Source organism: Artibeus jamaicensis, unplaced genomic scaffold, assembly GCF_021234435.1.
Source record: "Artibeus jamaicensis isolate MK-2021 breed Jamaican fruit bat unplaced genomic scaffold, CSHL_Jam_final scaffold_916, whole genome shotgun sequence".
Classification (NCBI taxonomy): Eukaryota; Metazoa; Chordata; class Mammalia; order Chiroptera; family Phyllostomidae; genus Artibeus; species Artibeus jamaicensis.
In genome coordinates this window covers 20,294,579-20,317,892 of record NW_026522059.1, presented here as the reverse complement: position 1 = coordinate 20,317,892, position 23,314 = coordinate 20,294,579, and the positions used below count along the sequence as shown (strand labels likewise).

The 23,314-nt window shown below is 41.8% G+C and overlaps 1 protein-coding gene and 1 long non-coding RNA gene across 10 annotated transcripts in view; one reads left to right on the top strand and one right to left on the bottom strand.

Moving 5' to 3' along the window:
* SYBU (syntabulin) overlaps positions 1 to 23,314 on the bottom strand; it is a 69,521-nt gene that overhangs the window by 36,354 nt on the left and 9,853 nt on the right. For 5 of the 8 annotated variants that reach the window (XM_037166921.2, XM_037166918.2, XM_053660851.1 and 2 more), the window contains one exon: positions 7,317 to 7,514. In XM_037166921.2, the coding sequence (XP_037022816.2) occupies positions 7,317 to 7,514 (198 nt within the window). Of the gene's footprint in view, positions 1 to 3,708; positions 3,900 to 7,316; positions 7,515 to 9,501; positions 18,092 to 23,314 lie in introns of those variants that run through there. The other 3 variants (XM_037166920.2, XM_053660853.1, XM_037166922.2) reach the window with 3 other exon arrangements.
* Positions 10,378 to 19,843, top strand: LOC119065010 (uncharacterized). 2 transcript variants are annotated; one of them, XR_005085528.2, is made up of 4 exons: positions 10,378 to 10,490; positions 14,944 to 15,056; positions 15,175 to 15,247; positions 18,466 to 19,843. It is a non-coding gene; the product is annotated as an uncharacterized LOC119065010 (long non-coding RNA). The 2 variants fall into 2 exon arrangements; XR_008390757.1 differs by lacking the exon at positions 18,466 to 19,843 and adding an exon at positions 18,068 to 18,362.

The window sequence follows — 23,314 nt, the reverse complement described above, 5'->3', positions numbered from 1 at the left end:
GGGTGAGGTTTCCTTCTCTCGGGGTGAGAGAAAGTTCCAGAGAGCCATCTCAGTATCAAGGCAAGAGCTCTTGTTTAGCTGGACTAAGTCCAATGATCTTTGTTTGTGACATAAACACAAACGTATTTTCATGGCAGCAGCACACAAGCATTTTGACTAGTAGAGCAAGGACGAGTTCCCAGCTAAGGGGGCAACACCCAAGACCTTAACATTCCTTCGCTGTTCACATCCCCCCAGCTCACTGCACCGATCTGCATCGAAACCGCCTTATGGGTTCAGCTCTTTGTATTTCGTTGAGGTTCCACTAGGGTTCATTGATTTTGTTTCCAGCAATAGCCAGCATAATCTACATATGGATGGTATCCACTAATTTATAAAAATTAATAAGAATTGTTAGGGCTATACAAACATTATAGAAAAATACTTTCAGTCCTTTGTCAACAGATCTTCCTTGATATTCACTCTCTTCAGATCAATCCTTCGAAGACAGACTGGACAACCAGTGCAAGGGCAGGAGTTAGGAGCAAGCCTACTTACTCTGTTTAAAATCCGCTTACCAGCTGTGTGACCTTGGATGAGTTACTTAACCTCTCTATGCCCCTTTCCCCACCTGTAAAACAGGAGGTAATGATATCCCTTTCTAGCACTGAAGGAAGTGCTTGGAATTTTGCCTAGGCCAGTCAATGCTCAATAAATATTAGCTAAAAATTTTTAAATCCAATTTCAGAGTGGTATCCAAGCCCACAGCTACATGTAATATGTCCTTCCAGATGTTTTCAGAAGGATTTCAGCCTCCAAAGCAGGGCATGGCCTTACTTAAGGCTGGGCCTAGATGCTGCAACACCTCTGAGCACAACTACAAACTACAAGAAAAATAACGCCTTGCCAAGAATGCAGAAAGCTTCCACTGAACCAGAATTTTCTCTGTGGGCATGAGGTTAGTTTATCCACTCTAGGAAAACATTTCCCTGAGGCTCAAGACGTTGCTCTGCGCCCATCGCACACATCCTTTTCTGTCGACTTCACCATCATAATGACTCTGCTTCTAGAACTTTAATGACTGCACTGGGGGCTACGAAGCATTTAAACACGTAAATGCATTTTAGTGGGTTTTGTCTGCTCTTTCATATTTTCCTATCTCCTTCCTCATTGTCAGCCCATCAGCTGTCAAGGTGTCCTCTGCCCAGTGTCTGCTCGCAAACATTCCTCCTGATCCACGTGAACTGGAATAACATGGCGCACCAGAATGCTGCTTCAGATAAACTTAAGTTTGGTGTAAGAGCGTCTTAAGGGTTTTCTCATAAATAAAGTGCACTGAACTTGTGACCCATCTATTGTTAAAGCTGCCAATGACCACTGTTAACATTTACTGAGGAATTACTCGTGTCAGTTCTCATGCCGGGCACTTTACATTCATTATTCTATTTAATCTTCACAACAGCCCATTTTACAGAGGCTGACCACAAAGTTTCAGGACAAAAACAAACAGCTGAAGAGCACACAGTTATAAAGTGGTGGTATGAAGATTTGGACCTAGGAGGCCGGACTTAAGAATCTGGTCATTAGAAAGTGTGCTCTGTCCCCAACTTTTTTCCCAAGATAGGACAAGTTGGGTAACCTGGGGAGAAGCCGTGTGAACTCCAAGCTCTCAACTCGCCTGCAGGTAGCTAAGTTGTTCTAAGAATGGCCTCTACCAGCTAAGCTGTGTAGCTCTCATTTCACAGAACTTTGAAGTGAAAGCAATGCCTGTGATAAGCACGGGAACATCTGTAGGCTACCTGGCTGTGTGGGAAAGAACCACTATCAGGGAACCTGCGTTAATTAGTCACTAACCTAGTTGGTGCCCTTCTGGGTTTTCTAGCAAACGCCTCTGAATGTGAGAAACAGTTTTGTTTTTTTAAAGGAACTGAGCCTCTGTTATTGTTGTGAGGTTATTATAGTTCATCTGGCCAGGCCTCCAATTTCAGTAGCCTGGATGGTATCTGAGGACAAAAGAATACTAACTTAGTTTGAACGCTGACAAAAAAATATCGCTGGCATCTTTCAAATACAGAATCCAACATTTCAGTCTCTAAACGTGGATTTCTTTTCATCTGAAGTGACCCCAATGATTTGCTCTTTACCTATCTCCTTAATCATGGGTGGTATTGCTGTTTTCCTCTCACATTTTTCTAATTACTTGCTTAAATTGTGTAATTGCCTCCTCTGCTCCGGAGAAAGTATTTGGTGCTTCTCTTTGTAAAACAATGACACTGAGTCTTTTCATTCTCTACGGTGAGGTACAGTACTCCGCAAGTAGTAAATCGAGCCGCACAGGAGGCCCAGGAATGTCATTCGAGGTGCTAGCAGTAATCCAAAGCAGGCCTTTCCTTTCGGAGTAAAAAAACCTCTGCAGAAAAACTGACTGCAAACTAAACATAGGAGGAGCACTGGGAAAAGAAATGTTTCCAGCGCAGAGTCTTCAAAAAGCTCCCAGTTGGAATACCTTCATTCCTTTCCTTTTCATCCGCACTGTGCCAGATTAATCGCATGGTCTTTTCCTTCAATTATAAGCTCCCTAAGAGAAGGGTGACAGTGAAGTTACCTTGACTACCTCTTCCCAACGCTCCTCCCACAGGAAACATGACTCTTTGCACAAAGTGGACACTCCATTGCTCAGTCCAGTATTTACTGGACACCTAACTACTATATGGCAGACGGCATATTAAGCTCTGGAGGTTCAGCTTGAATGTCTGCTAAAGTGACTTGTAAATAAAAGGAAAGCCTAGAGTCATCATCCAACTGGACTGTAGGGATGCTTGCTTTCACTCTTTGGTGGCAATTTTTAATTAAACATGCACAGGCATTGACAGCAGCCAAATGACAGAAGGCTCACTGTCACTGCCTCTAAGAAGTTCCAGGAGGAGTCCTGCCTGGAGGAAGGCGGGCGTCATGCTGCAGGCGCCACTGTGCCCCGCTGGAAGGGGGCCGGCTTGCACAGCGCGCCTTCACAAGCCCTTCCCGGCAGCCCGTGACATAGCTCCCTTTTCCTTCTGCATCGGATAGAGTCAACATGACGAGCTCTTTCTCTTAATGACCAAAGGGACATTTCAATAACTCCTTTCTGAGGTGAACCTCAGTTTTCTAGAATCTAGAACAACAAACCTAAAATTAAATGGGCTCATGTTATTTAACATTCAAGGGCCCCTGAGCATCTGTCTCAGAGACACTAATTGCTTGCTATTTTAATAAAGTGGTGTTGGTTCTAATGAGATGATTTATTTTTAAAAAAAGTAGAGTGTGCACACCAAGATCAGTTTGGGCTGGGAAGAGATGGCCACTTGGGGCCAGGGAGGAGATGGGACATTTTAACCTGACAGCAGTGTCTTCTCATGGTTAACAGACTATGTCTCTGCATTTGACAAATTTTTGAGTCATCCAAGGGCCACATTTCCAGGATTTCCTCTCTTCATATTTATACGACTGACAGGTTTATTCTGCTGAAAGTTCAGAGAACTATAGGTCATGGTGCAGACTTTTCTAAATACAAAGAGCTTATTATACAGAATTGGATCCCATCCAAATGCCTGAGCAACATTTTCAGTGATGACATTAGGAATTTTAGGCAACTAAAAACCAAAACAAAAAACAACAACAAAACTTTAGGGATCCCTTTGATCCTAGTTAAATGCAAACAAATAGAAAGATCACAAGGTCCTTCCTGCTTACCTAATATGTACACCCATCAGCAATGACGTTAGAAGCAGTTGACAACAGTGGTGTGTCAGGGTTTGTCCCTGGGTGAGGGTCACTGGGATCCATAAATTCTGACAGAGGAGATCCATGAAATCTCAGAAATCAAATGCAGTATTTTGCATAGGAGTGTTCTTCTAGAATGTGGGTCCATGGCCTTCACAATTCTCAAAAGATCCAAGATTCAGAACAGCATTAAGAACAACTGTTTTCCTTCCTTCCTTCCTTCCTTCCTTCCTTCCTTCCTTCCTTCCTTCCTTCCTCTCTTTTTCTCCCTTCCTTTTTTCTTTTTGTCTGCTTTTTCTTTGTGGACATCTAAGGCTTTAAACATCCTCAGAAAGAGAAGTGTCTAATCATTAGCAGGATCATGGACCTGCTAGCTGTGACTTTTGTGTATACATGCAGGGTTTTACGTCTTATATCAACATGATTATTCTTTATTGTGGTCATTAGGACAAGGAAGGTCAATGATAATCTTAACTCCCATTGAAACTGAGTTTTTTCTATATGGGGTAGATAACAAAAATGAAATAATTTCTGGCTGCACTCAAATCCTACATTACTTTCACAAACGAATCTACTTTTTCTTAGCAATCCATGAAGCTGACATTTTTTCCAGCACATTTTATCTTCTCAATCCCAGAGTCCACCTTTACTGTTGAGGTCAACAAGTGTTGACTGAGCATCCCAACATTCACTGACCCTGGGTACCAGGAGTTTAATAACAGAGCTCCTGCTCTTCAACTTACATCCCATGTGTCAGAGAAGCAGATTCTGTTGGTGATTACTCCCAGGTAAAAGGAAAATTGAGAACATTTCTTCAAAGAAGATAAACAAATGGCCACCGAGCACATAAAGACACTCACTCATCATCATTAGCCACCAGGGAAATGTAAATTAAAAAGCACAATGAAGTACCACTTCATACTCACTAGGGTGGTTATAACTAAAGAGATAGGCAATAACAGCTGTTAACAAGGAGGGAAGCAGAGAAACTGTCATACATTGTAAAATGGTATAGCCATTTGGGGAAACAGTTTGGCATTTCCTCAAAAAGTTAAACATGAAGTTACTCTATGACTCAACAACTTTATTCCTAGATATAGAACCAAGAGAACTGAATGCATATTCATATAAGAACATGAACGTGAATGTTCATAGCACATTATTCATAATAGCCAAGGAGTAGAAACAACCCAAATGTCCCTCAGCCGTGAACGGAGAAACCAAATGTGGCACATCTCAACACCTAGGCGAGATGTTAATAGCAGGGGAAGCTGGAGGTAGCTTTGGTGAGAGGGTACCTAGGAACTCTGTATTCCCTGCTCAACTTTTCTATGAAACTAAATTTGCTAAAACAGAAAGTCTATTTAAAAATATGGTATATCGATATGGTAGAATATTACTGAGCCATAAAAAGAACAAAAGTGCTACAATGATGAACCTCAAAAACAAGAGGGCAAACTCGAAAGGCTGCAAGTTGTATGATTCCACCTACACAAAGTGTCCAGAACAGGCAGATCCACAGAGACAGAGAAGACTAGGTCAGTGGTTGCCAGGGCCCCGGAGAAAGGGAGCGTGCGGGGTGTCTGCTGATGGGCACGGGGCTTCTTCGGGGGTCATGAAAATGTTCTGGAATTAGTGATGAGGTTTGCACAGCCTTTTGAATACACTGAAAACTAATGAATTGTACACTTCGAAGGTGTGAATTTTATGGTGCGTGAATTATATCTCATTATCTCTAAAGGACAATTGAGATGAAGGAGGGAGGCAGTTCTTGTCTTTGGGTACCAAGGGGAAAGTTTTGCCACCCGAAATATGCCTTTTGGGGAAACATTATTTTTAAGCTGGGTATTTTTAAGACAGAAGAGGCAAGAAAAGCATTTACCTCCCCCTCACCTACATAAAGGAACTCGGATAGAAAAATCTGCTTACAGGAGGGGAGCTATTCACTCTAGTGTAATACAATCTAAGTGTAGCAGACCTGAGAACCCTGCAAAGGCTGTTTGTTAGACTTCGTTCTGCATCCCGTTGTTTCCGAGTGACCTCGCAAGAGTTTGTTTACCAAGTATTTGCTGGTTCTCATCCTGTGAGTTGCCTACTTTCCCTCTGAAGTCTCAGATCCCTGCCTCCCTCTCTTTTGTCCAGAAGGGCATATAAGCTTCACCTGCCTGGTTTGTCCAGGGGTCTCCTGTCCTTAGGGAACCCCCACATGTACGTATGTGGTCAAGTTGGTAATTTTCTCCTCTTAATCTGTCTCATGTCGATTTGATTATTAGACCAGTCAGAAGAAAAATAGAAGGAAAATTATTTTCCTCCCTCACAGTACACAAGGTAATGGTTTTATTTGTCTATAATGGCATGACATTCTTTACCTCATTGCCTCCATCCTGTGTGTTGAGAGAACCCAACACCCTTTTTATAAGATCCGTCCTTCTCTTTCATGTGCTGTCTTCCCTGCTGTGTATCATTCCCTTTCTTTTTTATATGATTCCAAGAAATGGACTATGAACAAATTCACCACGACTAACATTTATCCAGAGCCTAGGAAAGACAGGGGTTCTTTTTCACACAGTTTAAGGTGTGCTCTGAGACTAAACAACGTTCTCTTTGGTTGACTGAAGTGCAAGATGAAGAATAATCCATTAAGGCACACTGTGTACATCAATTATTCAGGGAGAACAAAAGCAGACAGAGATGGAAGAGGACACAGGACCTTCCAGTGGAAAAGGACCCCTGACCGAGCTGCAGCTCCCCTGAAATAAAGCTGTCTGTAGCTCCTTGCACAATAATGTCACCACCAAACAAAAACAGAAGACAAACGAGGACTCATGCAAGCTGCTAATCTGTCTTTCTGGGTTCATGAATATGTATAGTATAATGGGATGTTAAAGAAAATATGCAATATTGAGGTTTCTCACAATGCCACGCTCATGTTCTTTTACTTTAAAGTTAGAACTTCAGTTTCACTAAAACTGTATTTGCTCACTTACTGCATACATTTCTCAGATACAAAATATTTACTTATACATCTCAAATTCTGAGAATCAACCCTTTCAATGTTCATGGCATCCCATCCAATACAATAGTGATCACCATTTCGTCTCACAACTTTCAATATTTTGTAATTCTTGAATATCTCTATACATCTAACATCATATTCAAATGTCAATCTTTAGAACAAATAAACTAACTAGGCCAGCAAGTGTGTCCAGCCCTAAAGATCTGCATCAAGATAACCTGCTCTTTTCATAATCTGCAGGCACTTCAGATGGTACCAAGTATCTTCTTAATATAATTTATGTTGGCATTAACTATAGAGTTTAAAAGCCAGATCATCCAGTTTACATTTTTTCCACTTGGCTCTGTCTCTAGAATATGTGCATGTCATTGTTCTTAATTTTTAACAACAGTACAGAAAATACTCCACTCTTCGCCCCCACCTCCTTTTTAAAAAACAGGGGTTTCTGGGTACCAGGTCCAGCATTAATGCTCCCCATCTTGATACGCAGGTGTTTCACTTCAGATGTGAAATCACCCTGGTCACACCCTGCCAATAACAACATGAATATAAGCGCATTTACCTGGCTTTACAAGGCCTGACTTGGGTTCCTTCTTATATCGCGCTGACTGGATGCTTCCGTCACCAACCATTCTAATTGTGCATTTCTTCCTGGTAAAGTCTTCATCACTTCCCGGGGGAAAGCCCACAGGACTGTTCCCAGTGTCCGAGGGCGTCTTCACAGGAGACACTGACTGGCTGCTAGGACAGCCCGTGTCATCTGCAAGACAAGACCCAATACATGTTTAGCGAGGAGGAGGAAATCCATGACGGCCAGAAGTGTGCACTGTCACACACACGAGTTCACGCACATGCACTCCGCTTATCAACCCCCAGAGTAACGCCTGTGAATAACTCTCCTTTCATTTTCCAAATGTTGGCCAATCATTTAAACAGAGAAAACAGCAACTACTCAAACAGACAAAACATATTTTAAGGCAACACTGATAAATCACTGTAAGTTTTTGGATCATAAATATTTCTGTAACATTCATGTTGTCAAAAGCTAAAGATTTGTCTAGTTTTACACATTAGGTAGTTGCCTTTTGGGTCATAACTGTCCATGGATTTTTTGATGGGGTTATTAATAAAAAGTTCACCACAGCAACTGGAATCATTCATAGGAACACTTCAGAGGTGTCTTGTGTTAGCAAAGACAGTTATTTCAATATTATTGACCACACCCAGTTTCTGATCACTTGGCCCATAATTTCATAAACAGGGTGACAGATTAGACAACCAGCATGAGGAGTTCAAGCAAGCACTGAGAAATGATCTTGTTTTATTATACGCACCGAACCAAAAATATATGAATCAGATATTGTGCTGTCTGGAGTAAACAAGTGAAATGAAATGATACTCAAATTAGAATCATTCCCTTAACTTTCAAGTTTCAGATAATTCTAACAGTCATTATTATAAATTAATAAGCCTGATATGCCCTTGTTTGTACGGGTCAGTTGGTTGGAGCATCATCTGCAGACTGAAAGGTCACGAGTTCGATGCTCAGTCAGGCACATACCCAGGTTGTGGGTTCGATCCCCAGTCGGGGTGTGAGCAAGAAGGCGACCCACCGATGTTTTTCTCTTGCACTGATGTTTCTCTCTCCCTTTTTCTCTCTTTTTCTTTCTCCCCCCATCCTGTCTCTCTAAAGCAATGAAAAAATCTCCCTGGATGAGGATTAAAAAGTATATATATGCATGATACGAAGTGACCTGTGAGGACGCTTACTAAGCAAATAGGAATGTTGTATCACTGATTCCTGTAAGTGCTTTCCATATTAAATATTTACGAAGGCGGTTACTTCATTTGTACTTTGATGAGGAAACCTGTATGGGAATTTAATGCAGATCAATATTACTTAAAAGTATGTCCATTCGAATTAATCAGTTAGTGGTAGTTTTCATTACTAAGTATATCTTTGTTATTCAAATATATTTTAATGCAGACTTACCTTAGAAATTAGTTAGACAAAAAAAAGAATAGACATTTAGTATGAATAACTTTTAGAGCACTATTCAACTTTTATGAATATTAAAGGAACTAAAAATAATTTGCCATCTATGAAGGACTATCTTAAAACTTGATAGATTGAATAAAGACAGAAATAGAACTAGGCCTGAGTAAAATACATCGATTGCCTGAATTTAGAATCCATTTGAAGAAACACCACCATTGCTTCATTTTTGGCCTTTATTTCCATTTTTATTATGAAATATCCCAGTTCCTGGAACAAGTGAACTTGGCAGTGAACAGGTAAAAGGATTTATTTCTCCGAATATCCTTTTTTGACTTTGGACACATCGAGTGCACAGAGGACCTCAGCAGCCCATTTCTAGACGTGATGGTGCCTTGTTTGTGCCTCTGTCTCTGCTGCTCTTCCCACTGTGCTGTGCTCCTCCTGAACCCGGAGGAGATGGCCCCGGATCACAGGGGATGAGAACCCCTCTCGGCTGCGACTGCTAGGCTATTTCATCACTTATTACCTCTGCCTTTCTCTTGTATGTGCATGTCCCACACTTCATCCCAAAGAAACCAGACCTCCGCTCCGAAGGTGCAAGCCTGCTAATTAATTACTCAGATGGATCCCTGGATCCCAGTGCCCTGACAGCCCAGCAGGCCCGCACACAGCCTCAGGAATCACTTTCCTGATTCTTTTCCCAAAGCAGATAGAGCCTCCCCAATGAAGTCTAATCATTCAAAATTACCTCTTGCCTTTAAAATCATTCCCTTATGAGTCAGGTCCATAAAATTCTTCTTTTGAAAGAGAGATGGTCCAAATAAATAAAAGTCCACGCTTCAGATTCTCCACCCTGAAGAGTAACTGTTTTTCTGGAAAACTCTCAGACTCAAGGGGACAGTAAACATTTTCCAGTATTGAGAAACAATGTCAACATTACGCTTTAAATAAAGAGAAAGCAAACGTGTTTTGTTTAGTTCTCTGATCATTTTGCTCAAGTTACATAAGGAAGAATATGTACCCACCACGTTTTCAGTATGAGTAATTTCAACCATTAAGTGCTGGGGTCTTACTAAAAATTGGGGGCTGAAATTATTTATAGTCAGGAAGGCAGGAGCAATTTTTCACCTGGCATGTGGGCCTCACCTGTCACTAATATGCAGAGCCAGTATCCCCGGGGACAGGTATGGAGAAGATGAAAACCTAAATAAGCTTTTCACTTGAGTAACCACATACAGCATGTGACCCACTACATAAACTGGGGCTCGCCCAGCATCTCTTACTGGTCTAATACTTTGCTTCATATTGAAGAAGAAGCACTAGGAATATAAGACATAATCTTCCATTGGCTAAACAAGTATGTATCAAGTCTTGGCACTGCACTAGCCCACACACATTATACCCAGTCCCCATACTGATGGGACTCATAAATAAGCCAGAATGCAAGTGATATTCACTATTAACTGGTAAGCCGAGTACGACAAATCCATATCCGTGAAAATCTGTGTTATCAGAGAAGCCGGGACATTTGCCTGTTTTGTCTAACAAAGGACTCTCGTTTGGGAAAGGGCGGGGCCATTCATCTTCCTGCTGCAGAGAGCACAGGTCAAGTTGTGCAGTGAGACCGGAGCAAAGGCAACAGAGCTTTAACACCAGAGAGCCATCTCGTTCCCCATGGCGCCCGCGGCGTTTTCCTCTGTGACACTGAAGTGGTGGTTTTTCCTCAACAAGTCATGGGTAAGGCCCCTTCTCCGCTCTCTGCCTTCCCTCTTCCTCCTCCTTTAAACTTCACGGTCCCAGTTGGAAACAGACCACCCGTCCACATAAAGACAGTTCCAAAATTCTGTGTAATATATCCTTCATTCACATTTACTCCAAGATTCTAAGAATAGCGAAGACAATTTATGTTCCTTGGCTGTTCATGTCCGATCTTACTATGTGCCAAACCATATGCGGACCAAGCACAACTTCAAGAGATTCATGTGTTAAGCCTGCTCTGGTTAAATCCTTTGAGTCCGCCTCTGTTCCCTGCTTCTGCCTTGACTCCCGAATCTGTCCTGTGGAATCCATAGATTTCTAAACACGAAGTTTATAACTATAGCTCTTGTTAGCTACGTTAGTATAAACAAATTATCAATAACAGAAATTTCTATTATGATACCATGAAGCAACTGTTTCTGGCAGGAAATGGCAGAAATTCTGAATGATCTACCCCCAAAGTATGGGGTGTTCCACATTCTCAGAAGAACACCAGAGGAAAAATTAGAACATTTTACTCTGGTTTTGGCATAAGGGAAGCTTTGCTCTGAGGACTTTAGGGAAAGGCTGTCTGCGCTGGAGAGGGAGAAGTCTTTCTTTTAAAACACAAAGAAGCGTGTGTGCGCACACATTCACACACCAAGTCTTACACTGTTGTTACAGTTCTTCCTCTATTATTTGTGGTTAAGTATAACTCCCTTACACACACACACACACACACACACACACACACACACACACACTGGAACCCTGTCCCACATTTTACAGTGTGGGATCCATTTTGAAATATAGGAGGATTTCTTCACTGGGTCAACAACTTAAAATCCCACTTACAGGGGCCCAGGATGGCCACTGGTGAAACTCAGGTAGCAGTGGCCCTCATCAAGGCCACACCTAGGTGACTGCCATCTACAGGGAAGGAGACTCATTTACATGTCCTCCTTGATTTACAATCAGGAATAGGCCTTTTGGTCTTATTCTTGTTCATTTGCTTTCAACCTGTCAACACAAAGGATTGAAAATAATGGAAAGAATATTCCCAGGTCCAGGAAGCCCTGGAAGTTGAGGCTTAATAACTAAAGTGCTGTAAGAACTATCCCTAGGAACTGGTTTCCAAACTATTGTTAAGGAGAAAAAATTTAAGGTCTGTAAAGACAAATGGGAGAAACAGCATTGATTACAATTTCATAGCTCAGAATTCATTATCAAGTTATCTATTTTCCCTCTTTGCATACATTACAGCTCTTTGGAAATATGGGAAATAATCACTAATTATCCACTTAACAGTTCTTTAAAAAGTGTGTATTAGTATCTTGTAAAATAATTTGAATCCTATTTTGAATGCCCTAAGAGAACTTACTAATAAGGAGAATCTGTTGGGATTTTTAGAATATTAGCTTGTATTTTTTATTATAAAAGTAATAACTCTCATTGTGGAAAAATCTGGAGCATAGAAAAGTACAAAAAGTTAAGGAAAAAATGAAGAGAGAGTATTTTCCTATCATTGTACTACCGAGAAGAAACATTGAACAATTTGGCATCTTTCTTATTGATCTTCTCTTAAATACATATGGTTGTTCTGGTTCCTTGTTTTTTTGTTCTGTTAAAGTTTCAACTTATATTGTAGATAGTTTCTTTACTCTGTTACTGAAAATGTACCCTGGAACTTGTTAGACTGGAAAAAAGCTATTGAAGACTAACAAGAGCCACTCAAAGGGGCCCCAGCTGGCCAAAGATGGAATAATTTAAGCACGAACAAGAATAATAAATGCAACTGACTGATAACTATTGGATATTTTAAAAAATCTATGAGTTCATAGTTACACAAAAAAGCAAAACTAAAGAGGGAGAAAAATTCCCCTTTCACCCACAAGAATTCCAACCTACTGGAAATCACTGGATGTGAGCCAGGGACCAATTCTTTATGTTGAAATTTGACAATTAAAAGGAAAGAAAAGTTAGCATATACTCCAGATATAAGAACTGGTTCCTATACAAACTATATTTCAGTATATTGATGTTGTAAATTCTTCCTTACAATACACACACTTCTTTGTGTTTAAAAAAAAAACCTCCTTCCTGCCTTAATGAAAGATGGAGTAGTAGAAATAAAAAGTTACCATTTTGTAGTTATTTCTAATTAAATTTTCTAGGAAACAAGCATAATTAATACAGTAGAAGGATCAGTGCCCATTAAGTGTTCTTAGCGTCACCACCGGCAGGACAACGGATATACGCCATCCAATGGGATGAGAGATGAAGCCCCACAACACCCTCCATAAGGCAATCTTGCCACAAAAAATTACCTGGAACCGATTCAACTTTGAAAGCTACTGACCACCTTATAAAATACATGAAGAACAGTGTCATGAGTTAAATCAGGGCTTGGCAAACTGCAGCCTTTAGGCCAATCCTAGTTCACAGCCTGATTTGGTAAACAAAATGTTACTGGACACAGCCCTGCCCAATCCTTTACATGACATTTACAGTGGCTTTCAAGTTCACAGTGGCAGAGCTGAACAATTGTGACAGAGATCCTCTGGCCAGCAAAGGTGAAAATATTCACGACCTGGCCCTGTGAAGAAAAAGTCTGCCAGCCTCTGGGTTAAATGATACTGTCAGGAAGCAAGCAGACACTTTGAGACAGTTGGGGCTATTTCAATGCTCTTTGTCATACCAAGGAATTATGGTAATTGCCTGAGTAGAGAAAATGGCACGATGATTATGTAAGAAAATGTTTATTTTTTAAAAGAGATGACTGCATGTAGGTACACGTAATGATGACCTGATGTCTGGAAATTTGCTTTAGAATGCTTCAGCAAAGAAAGAAAAGAAAAAGGGGTATCTAGATGTAGCAAGTGTGACAACACCTTGCTATTGCTTAGTCCAGACAAAGTTAATAAGCAGCATATTGGGGTTCGCTTCAGTATTTTCTCTGCTTTTAAGTATGTTTTACAAAGTTTGAAAATATTTAATTTCTCCAAATCGTTAAATGAGTAACTTTAAAATAGATATGAATATAACATTAAAAAATCAATCTCTTCTTCAGGGATATTTCAGGTTATTTCTAACTTTCTCACTATTATTAAATTGCTTTAATGACATCTTTACAGGTAAATATTTTTTGGATTACCTTACATAATTGATCTCTAAAATTAGTGGAATTACTAAGTCTTCCAAGTAGTTTAAGACAACTTAAATTCCTATATAGTTGTTATGAGGGTATCCCATTTATCAAATGATTGCCAGTACTGCTACTATTTTTGCTTGCATTTTTGTCAATAATAAAAAATATTTCTGTGATGTTTTAGTTTGCATGAATTTAGTTATCAGGGAGGCTGACTGTCTTTCCCACGTTCATAGGTGTTTTTACTTATCCTATGAATTGTTCACGTCCTTTGACAATTTTTCTATCACAAAGTTGAATGATTCCCTGTTGACTGTAGGAAATCCTGGTCCGTGAAAGGCGTCAGCTCTTTGTCATGTCTCATCCAGTGTGTCGTTTGCTTTTAACTTTATGTGTTTGACTTTCAGACATTTTTTATTTCTAGTTGCCAAATCTGTCCATATTCTTCGTTTTCTTCTAATGCTTCAATGCTTAGACTGTTTTTCTTTACTCCAAGATCGTTTAAATATTTACTTATTCTCTATTCTATACTTTTATAGCTTAACTTTTCATTCAAAGGAAGCCCCTTCGGAATTCACTTTAAATGTAGTACGAGGTTCATAGTAACATTATGTTTTAAAATTTTTAAAGAAATGTTTCTTTCCATATTACTGTGCAGTGCTTTCCTGATAAAAATTTGAAAGCAATGAATATTTTTTTGCAAAAGGAATGTAAATATCTATATATATTTTAAAATTCTACATCTTAAAATACTAGGATTGTCCAAAGTGTGTGTTATATAGTTTTCTAATATTTAACTGAAGGGCCTAACTGCCAGGGCTACAAAACACAGTTGGGGGCAATTAGGATGACTAACCCCTGTTTACTGTCCTTGCACCAATTACATACAAGAATAAAACACTGGATTCTAGAGATTGCAAATAAAATATTTCTTCAAAATCAAAGAAACATCTCTAATAATTTGGGGTCTAGATTTTTAAATTTAAACCGCAGAGCTCATTGCCGAACTAAACAATTCCAGAAGACATCATTTAAACAAAACATCAGGCAGAGGAAAATGTGGTTTTGTGCCATAATGCCTTGAAACATTCAGTTATGGTTTGATGCTATTCAATGTTCAGTTGCATGTTTGGAGGAAAAAATCATTGCTATTTTAAGGAAACACTCCTTAAAACTTGGAAAATTTAGTTGATTCTCATGAATGACAGAGGTGTTCCCAGACTACTTATTCATCCATTCAACTACTTATTGAGTATCTACTATGTGTCAGATACTGCCACGGTGTTATTATTCTTCCTGCTCTAGGTACTGACACTTTTTGAGATAGTCTGATGAGGACAAGTAAAATGCCACATCTTAAACTGCTCGTTGATATGAACCCTGTGAAATACCACAAACCACTCGAATGCAGAAAAGAGGTAAGAAAAGTACTCAAATGCACTAAATACAGGTACGAAAAGTAACATTTATTAAGTAGTTATCATGTGGGAAGAACACTACTTTTATCATATAATTTAATAATATCTTATTTTGTAGGTGGTAAAATTGAGGCCCAGGGAGGTGAAGAATTTCAGGCACACATCTACTCAGTGACTCAAGATTCACTCAGGTTTGTCTAAACTTTATATAAAGTCCTTGTTTTTCTAACTACCAAAAGCTAGCTGTTTTCTAAGTTTTTCTACATGTTTGTTCTCAGAGGAAACAGCAGCAATTCTGGGAATGCTCAAATTAAAAACAGACAAAAGGAAGCTGTTAAAAAGGAGCTATCCCATAATAAACAGACCACAAACATCTGAGACAAGAAACTCTTTCTAGATGGTTCCAGTTTTCTAATATCCCTGCTTTAACACAGTAACCATATAATGCTTGCCATTCAAATGGTTTTGCATTCTACATTTTCAATGGCAAAATCTGAACTTCTATTCCTTTATTTAACTGTAGCATCTTTTTGGAGTGAGAATTCACAAGTCTACAAGGCACTACACTAATTTTGCTTCAGTATTATGTAACACTACCTAATTGCCAATGTTGAGGTGTAAGAATCTCATTCATCTGTCTATCCATCTGTCCATCCATCCCTCTGTCCATCTGTCCATCCATCCTTTCCACAAATAATTACTGATTTCCTGCTGTGTGCCAGGTAGTCTTGTCAATATTGGAAATGTAGGAATGATCAAGACTCTAAGATCTTTGTCCTTGGAATTCACATTCTAGTGGGGGAGAGAGACAGTTAGTGAACAAGTAAAAAAAAAAAACACAGAGAAGATACTTTGATTGTGATGTACTGTTAATGAATCAAACTGGGTGATATTATAAACACTGACCAGATGGGAGGTGGGATGGGATGGTACTACATCAGTTAGGTTGTCAAGGAAGGCCCTGAAGAGGTCACCTGAGCTGAGACCAAAACCTGAGAAGAAACCATAAAAGAGACACGGGGAAGAACTCCAGGCAGTGGGAACAGCGAGGAACTGGGTGCACTGAGGAAACTGAAAGGGGTCCAGGAAGGCTGCTGGGAAGAAAAGGGCCGATGACGAACTTGACGGGAGGTAGAAGCCTGAGTACGTACGAGACTGCGGGCCAGGAATCCGAAGTGGATCTGAAGTGCACTGGAAGCCGTAGGATGCATTAAGCAGGAGATGCATTAGGATGCATTAAGCAGGAGATGACAACAACTTGGTTTGTGGAGAAGAGATTGTATTAGTTATAACATATCTCGCTAATATGTACTGAGTGCCTACTCAGTACTGGGCATGTTCTAAACACTTACTACAAAACTTAATCTAATATCCCCTTGAGATGGGCTACAAATACAATCCCGCTGTGCAGAGGATGATAGTACTAGCACTAGTGTTTAGGCCACCTGCTGAGGTCTAAGTGGCAGAGCCACGACATGAATCAAACAGGCTCAGAGCAGAAGCAAATAAGCCCATGAGGAGGCCACTGTCATCACAGACATGTGAGATGACGGTTTGACTAGGAGGTAGTACTGAAAATTGAGAAAAAGTAGATGGATTTGGGATAGATTTTGAAAAAAGTAATTGAAAGCCTTAATTTATGGCAGTGAGAAATAGGAAGGGATCAAGAATGTCTTCTAAATTCTTCACTTAAACAAGGAATCTGGTGGTCATTTCTGAGCTGGAGAAAAATGTGTGTGTAGGGGGTGAAACCAAGACTTCTGGTTTTGATGTGAAATGTGAGGCACAAATTACCCACCAATTCAGAGATTATCAAATAGGCGGCTAGATCTGTGAGCCTGAAGTTCAAGGCAGAGGTTGGGAGTATCGCCGCACTACAGATGGGAGCCCTTGGCGAGGGCAGGAAGAGAGCAGGACTGAGGACTGTGACCTGGGGCACTGTGACATTGTGGGGACAAGAGGTGGGGGTGAAGCCAACAAAGGTGACTCAGGAGTGACCTGAGAGGCAGAAGAACACTCAGAGGGGTGGGACCAAGCCAAGGAGAAAAATCTTTCCCAAGATAGGAGCTTGATCAATTATGCCTAATGCTGTTGAGAACTTGAGGGGAATGAAGGCAGACGACAGAATGGGAGACTCGCCAGTGTGGCCACTTACCTGCTTAACAAGGGCAAGTGGGAGACAGGATTTTGCAGAAGTTTGGCTGGGAAGAGGAGCAGAGAAATAAGAGAGCAGATGCAAGCTGATGAGGGGCCAAAGGGAGCTTATTTTGTTCAAAAGATGCACATACTTGCACCCATGTGTATGCTGATAGAAATGAGCATCTGTGCGCGGATGGCAATTCCAATAAAGCACCTCCGCTAAGCCATGCAGCCAACATCTATACAAATATAGTGGAGAGTGAAGTAATTATTTAATGAACGTCTTCCTGGTTTCTTGGAGACAAAATAATCATTTCACATACAAACATTCCTGGGATTTCTGAGCTATTTTGAAGCTTTGAGTGCTCCCATAAAAGTCGTTCAGGTGCAGCGTCCCCGGCAATAAGAGAGAAAGCGAAATGAAGCAAGGCAGGGCTCCATTTCTCGCTATAACTTGGCACTCTCTCTGAAACAAGGACCTCTCCTTGGTTTTCTACCAAGCATCAGCCAGGTTGCTTGATTTGCATTATCAGCCAAAGGAGAAGGAATTTGTACAGGAAAAAATATCGTGGTCCAAATATGAAATGTAGTATGAGTGAAGAATCTAGGAATCTGTCTGGTTTGGGGGAGGGAGTTGCTGATGCTGAATTTGGGAAACAGGGTGGCTCTTTCATTGCCAGAGACAGGTGAGCCCAGCACAGGTAAGGGGTACAAGCTTTAACTTCTCTTGCCCTTTCTTTCACAGAGTGTGACTTTTCCCAAGTAAGCATGTCACCGTTACCTTTGACTTTCTTTCTCCTTAGCAATACTAGTTTATTTGCCATTTCCAAGCCATACCTTTTCAAAGACTCAGTGTTTTTGTTTGTTGTTAGGTTGTTTAGCAAGAGAAAAGGCAGAAGAGGGAGAGGAAAGGCTGGAAGAACCAGAGAGACAGGAAGGAAAGAGAAGAGAGACAAAGACAGAAGCCGAAAAGTTCTCTCTTATTCTCCTGAAAACCTTACAACAAGCAAACGCCAAGCCGCTCTAAGGTCCCATGAGTTACAGCTGGCTCCCTCATGGCCATGTAAATATTCCTCCCTTCCTTCCATTTTTCCCACAATGAGTATCTGAAGACAATAATGGTGACGAGGGCTAAAAACGGGAGAATGCTAAGGAAACAACAACGTTCACTACGATTGCTACATTTGTGTTTTTTCTATTTGGAGAAAAAAAGACTTGTTTTAGATGAGACATGTGTATCATGGCATGTACTTCTTTTCCTTTTTTCCAGAAAAGAACAAAGGGAAGAGAGAGAGAGAAAGAGGGAACACACTCAGAAACAGTCTAATTCCAATGGCATTCATACACAAACTTTTGATTTTTGAAAGTTAGCCTCCCAGAATAAATGTCCATCCGCAGGAGAATGGCAGAAGAAGTGATGGCCCCCTGTGGAGTGGAATGTGCCCTGGCACAGCGTGGACGGGGGACTGCCATACCCTGGCATGCAAGGACAGGTACCGGGACCGCCCGCAACACACATTCCTGGACGGGAGTCTTGCCAGTAGCGTCCACGTGCTAGTCCCCTCCTAGGATTGGTCCCTTGCCCAGAGCAGATGTTCGATGAGTATTTGCTTAACAAACTAACAGAAAGGGTCACAGATTAATATAGCACAATCTCACTTGGGCAAAAAGCAAAACAGAATAGATCCTGTAAACCGGATGACCTCTATTCTGACATACGTCTTTGCTCATTTCCGTTACATTTAAACTGGAAAATATATGATAACAGGCATTAAAGAAACACCTCAGAATAAATAGATGGTTAGGTTAGGATCCAGCAGAGCTCAAGAATTCTGAGGGTTAGGTCAGCGGCTAAGAGGACGCCTAACTGCACCGCCACCCACACCGAAGTGGAGAGGACAATGGCTGAGCTGGGCGGGAAGGGGGAACCACAGGAAAGTTCATCAGAGGGAAGAGTGGGAGGATGTGTTTCTACAGGATGGGGATGAGTGCAGGAAGAGTCCACCTGATGAGCACTGGCCTCACTGGGACGCAGTCAACCTGAGTGACTGGCCCCCTGGAGCCTGATAGTGGGACTCGGGTGTGACCGTGGGGCGCCTGGACGTGAAGCAGGCTGCCCAGTGGTGTGAGCAGCAGCTGGTCAGGAGTCTGTCTGCTCTGGCAGAGGAGGGGCCAGGTTGTGTCTGCAAAGCAGGAGAATGCCAGGCTGGGTGGCAGGGGAGGTTTGGGGCCGTGACTGCGCCCAGGAGCTGGCAGAGCCGCAGTCTTGCATACCTGGAGTGCTCTGAGGCTCCCCGTGGTTAGTGGGAGGGAACTGGCACTTCCTCAGAGTCAAAAGCACCAGGTGTAAGGTGGGTGGTGACTAGTGTCAAGCTAGAGTCCTGGGAAAGTGGGCGTGTGGCTTTGTGCTACATTCCTTCTTGACCTTAAACTGGGCTGCTGATTTTTCTCACGGTTTTCTTTAGTGGGGCATTTTCTGATTTTCTTAGCAAGAGATTTCTCTTTTGGCCACCCACAGCACGGGAGGGCATGGTTCTATGATGAAGATTATTATTTTTTGCTTGGCAGGAACTTCTCAGGTCAGGATTGTCGTCTTCATTTAATAAATCTGTTAAATTGAGTACTGGGTATGGCTCTAAGCTATCTTATTTCCCCAACTGCTAAGATAGTTTTCTACTCTTAGCAGATTTTATTAAATGAATGAAAATACATCGCTTGTCCTATTCTCATAATTGTGCCCTGTACCAAGTCCCAACAAACACTTACTAAGTAACAGTTCCACGTCAGGTGTGATGCAGGTATGATACTGTTCCTGCCTTCCTGGAGGTGATAGTCAGCCAGTCCACTGGGGAGTCAAGTAATTAAATAAGAAATTTGAAAACCAGGTCATGTGGTATGAGAGAGGAAGCATACAGAAGGGACACCTAACCCAGAAATGCGTCCTTCGGCTACCTACCTTCATCTACAGACATACTTATCTACGTAGGTGACCTTTGAATAGCATGGGTTTAAACTCATGGGCTCCAGTTTTACATTTTTTCCTCAGTAAATATACAGATGGCCCTCCGTTTTTATCCCTGGCTTTTCTGGTCTCAGGCTGGTGTTCAATCCACTGAGCCACACCAGCCAGGGCTTATCCCTGGCTTTTCTATCCACAGATCCAACCAAGCTCAGAACAAAAACAGTATTTTGGGATCCACGCTTGGGCATTCACACTTGTGCAGAGCTGACTGTATGCATTGTTCTAGACCATTTTATATAAAGGACTTGATCTTCCATGGATTTTGGTATCTAAGGAGGGTCTGGGAACCAGTCTCCGGCAGACACCGAGGGATGATGACAGTTAAGTCTTAAGTTATACACAGAATTTCAATGGCACGGAGGTTGGTACTTGTAACCCTTGTGTCGTTGTTCAAGGGTCCACTGTATTCACACCCAGCCTTTCTTTCCTTCCTTATATGTCTTTTTTTATCTACCCCAGTATCATTACAGTGATCATTTCTCTACTATTTTCAGTATCTTTTTTACTGTGTTTCTTTTTATTGTGTATTTCCCCTCAGCCTAAAAACTTTATCAAAATACCTGTCATTTGATAAACATGCTATCTTTATTATACATGCAGCACTTTAATTTTTTTCAATATTTGATGATTCCAGAGGGAGAGAGAAAGGAGGAAGGGGGAGGGGGAAAGAGAAAGAGCTAGACAGAGAGAGGAAGGGACAGAGAAAGAGATGGAGAGAAATGGAGAGAGGAACAGAGACATGGAGGCGGGCACTGACTGGTTGCCTTCCGTACGTGCCCCAGCTGGGCACCAAACACACTACGTAGCCATAGCCATGTGCCCTGACCTGGCACCCAGCCTGCAACCTTTTCGTGCAGGAGATGGTGCTCCAACTCACTGAAACACACCGGCCAGGCGCAACGCTAGCCTATTCTATTTTCTCTTTTCTATCCCGCTGAGGCTTTTTAAAAAAGCTGTCTACAGTCTACTTGTCACCTCCCATTCACATCTCAACAGGATGCACTTGGATTCTATCCCCTCGGCTCTCTGGGACTATTTCTGCCTGGGAGCCCTGGTGACCTAATAGTCTTCTCCCTCAGTCCTTTTCAGTGCACGGCTAATCCTGTGGTGACCTCTGAACCTACTGGCTACTTTCCTCTTGAAAGTCTTCCTTCCAGATTGGAGACGCTTTTCCCAGCTGCCTTGGCTTCCTTTTTCGGCCTCCTCTTGCTTTATGTTAGCATTCCAGCCTTCACCTTCTGGTCTGCATCCTGCACGCACCCCCCCAGGGCACAGTCCCCCCTGTAACTTACCTACCAAGACCTCTGACTTCTCTCCGCTCCAGGCCTTTACCTTTACCTCAAATGCCACAAAACCTCATCTGAGCTCACCAATCCAACTCAGTGTCCTTCTCCCCAGTCCTGCTACTCCATTCGTGCTCATCCAGAGGGAACTGAAGACACCATCCCTTCCCCTTCCACGTGCAGTTGGGGACCAAGCCCCACAGGCTCTAGCCCCTCATCTTCATCCACATCATTCTGCCAGTCTTCACTGAGACTGCCACAGCGGCCTCACACCAGGCAGGCTCCCTCCCACCAGTTCCTGCCCCTCCCGGCCGCTGTCCGACACACAGTCAGACAGATTTTTCTAAATTATAACTCTGGTCATAACTATTCCCCACTGAAAACCGTTCATTGGCTCGGCAGCCCAGAGCTATGTCCCACTACTTATGTCTGCCGCTTTGCCTACAGACTGAGTTAAAAAGCTGAGTTTCTAAAGTTCTGAATAGTGCTAGAAGGCATTCTGAATACTGCCCAGTTTTTGAGCGCCCCTCCCCCACTGCCACCCATCCAGGCAGCCCCACCCTTCCCATTGCGACTCCACACTCTCTGTGTGCACCCTTGGTCTCCTGGATCTCAGCCGCAGCACAGCACACACAGCCTCGCCCCTCGGACCGGCCAGCCCTGCTAATCTCACTCACGCTCTCAACTCAGGCTCACTGATGCCAAGGCTCGTGCTTATCCACCCCACCACGCTAATTAATGTTACTTCTTTGAATCCTTGGGCTTACGAAACGTGGGAGGCCAATTCGATAATAAATGGAGCAACAAACTCAAATGACAAGGAAGGAGTGTGTGGAGTGGGCATGAGTAAAAGGGACAGGGACACAAGAGAGTAGAGGTAGCTGTGTGGAAAGCACATCCGAAGATTTGTTCTCCATTTCCTTTGGTGCCAGGATAGGATGGCAAAATATCATATTTTCCCAGTTTCTGTGATTCTTTCATCTTTGTAGCCTTGGCACAATTTCTGATCCATGGCAGGGATTCAATAAATGACTATGGGATAGCACATTTTTGTCGAAGTTTGCAAAACACTGAATGTCTTGCTCCTCCCAGGCCAGTTTCTCTCTCTTTCTCTTTTTTGTCTCTTTCAGTATACCCACTGGCTGTTTAGGGTACACTCATGGTGTGCCCAGTATATCCACTCTTGGTGTTCCCCAAATCATCCTAATACCAAAGAAAGAAAATGCCAAAGAATAAAAACCATAGCTTGAAATAGTAAATCCAGAGAGAGCATTATATAGGAAAATAAAGGAAGAAAATGTTTTCTCTCTCACTTTACTTTCCTACCATTTAAACACAAATTAAATCCATTATGTAGATATAAATAATATTATTGTCAGGAGTAATGGCATAGGAATAGCAAATAAACAGTGAGAAGCTGTAATTTCCAAGGAATGTGCAGGCATTTTCTTGTCCCAGGCCCAGCTGGCCTCCACCTCCACCACCTTGACCCTCATTCATCCGGTGATGCTGCTTTGGACACACACCTTGCATTTCTCATACAGAATCTCCAAACACACACAGACCACAAAGCAGTGAGGCTGACTTCCGCTGACTTAAGAGTCATCTGGAAAACCTGTAAAATACAGATGCCTGGGCCCTCCCATTCTGAGATGAAACAGTGGGAATAAGGCATCCACATTTTAAAAGCATTTTCTTAAGGATTCCATACTTTTCAAATTAAGAAATATTGTCACAGAGATGAGTATTTTAGAACATAAAAGATGTTCACATTGAGTCCCATAATTTGCTTTTAGGCATGGTCCAATTCCACC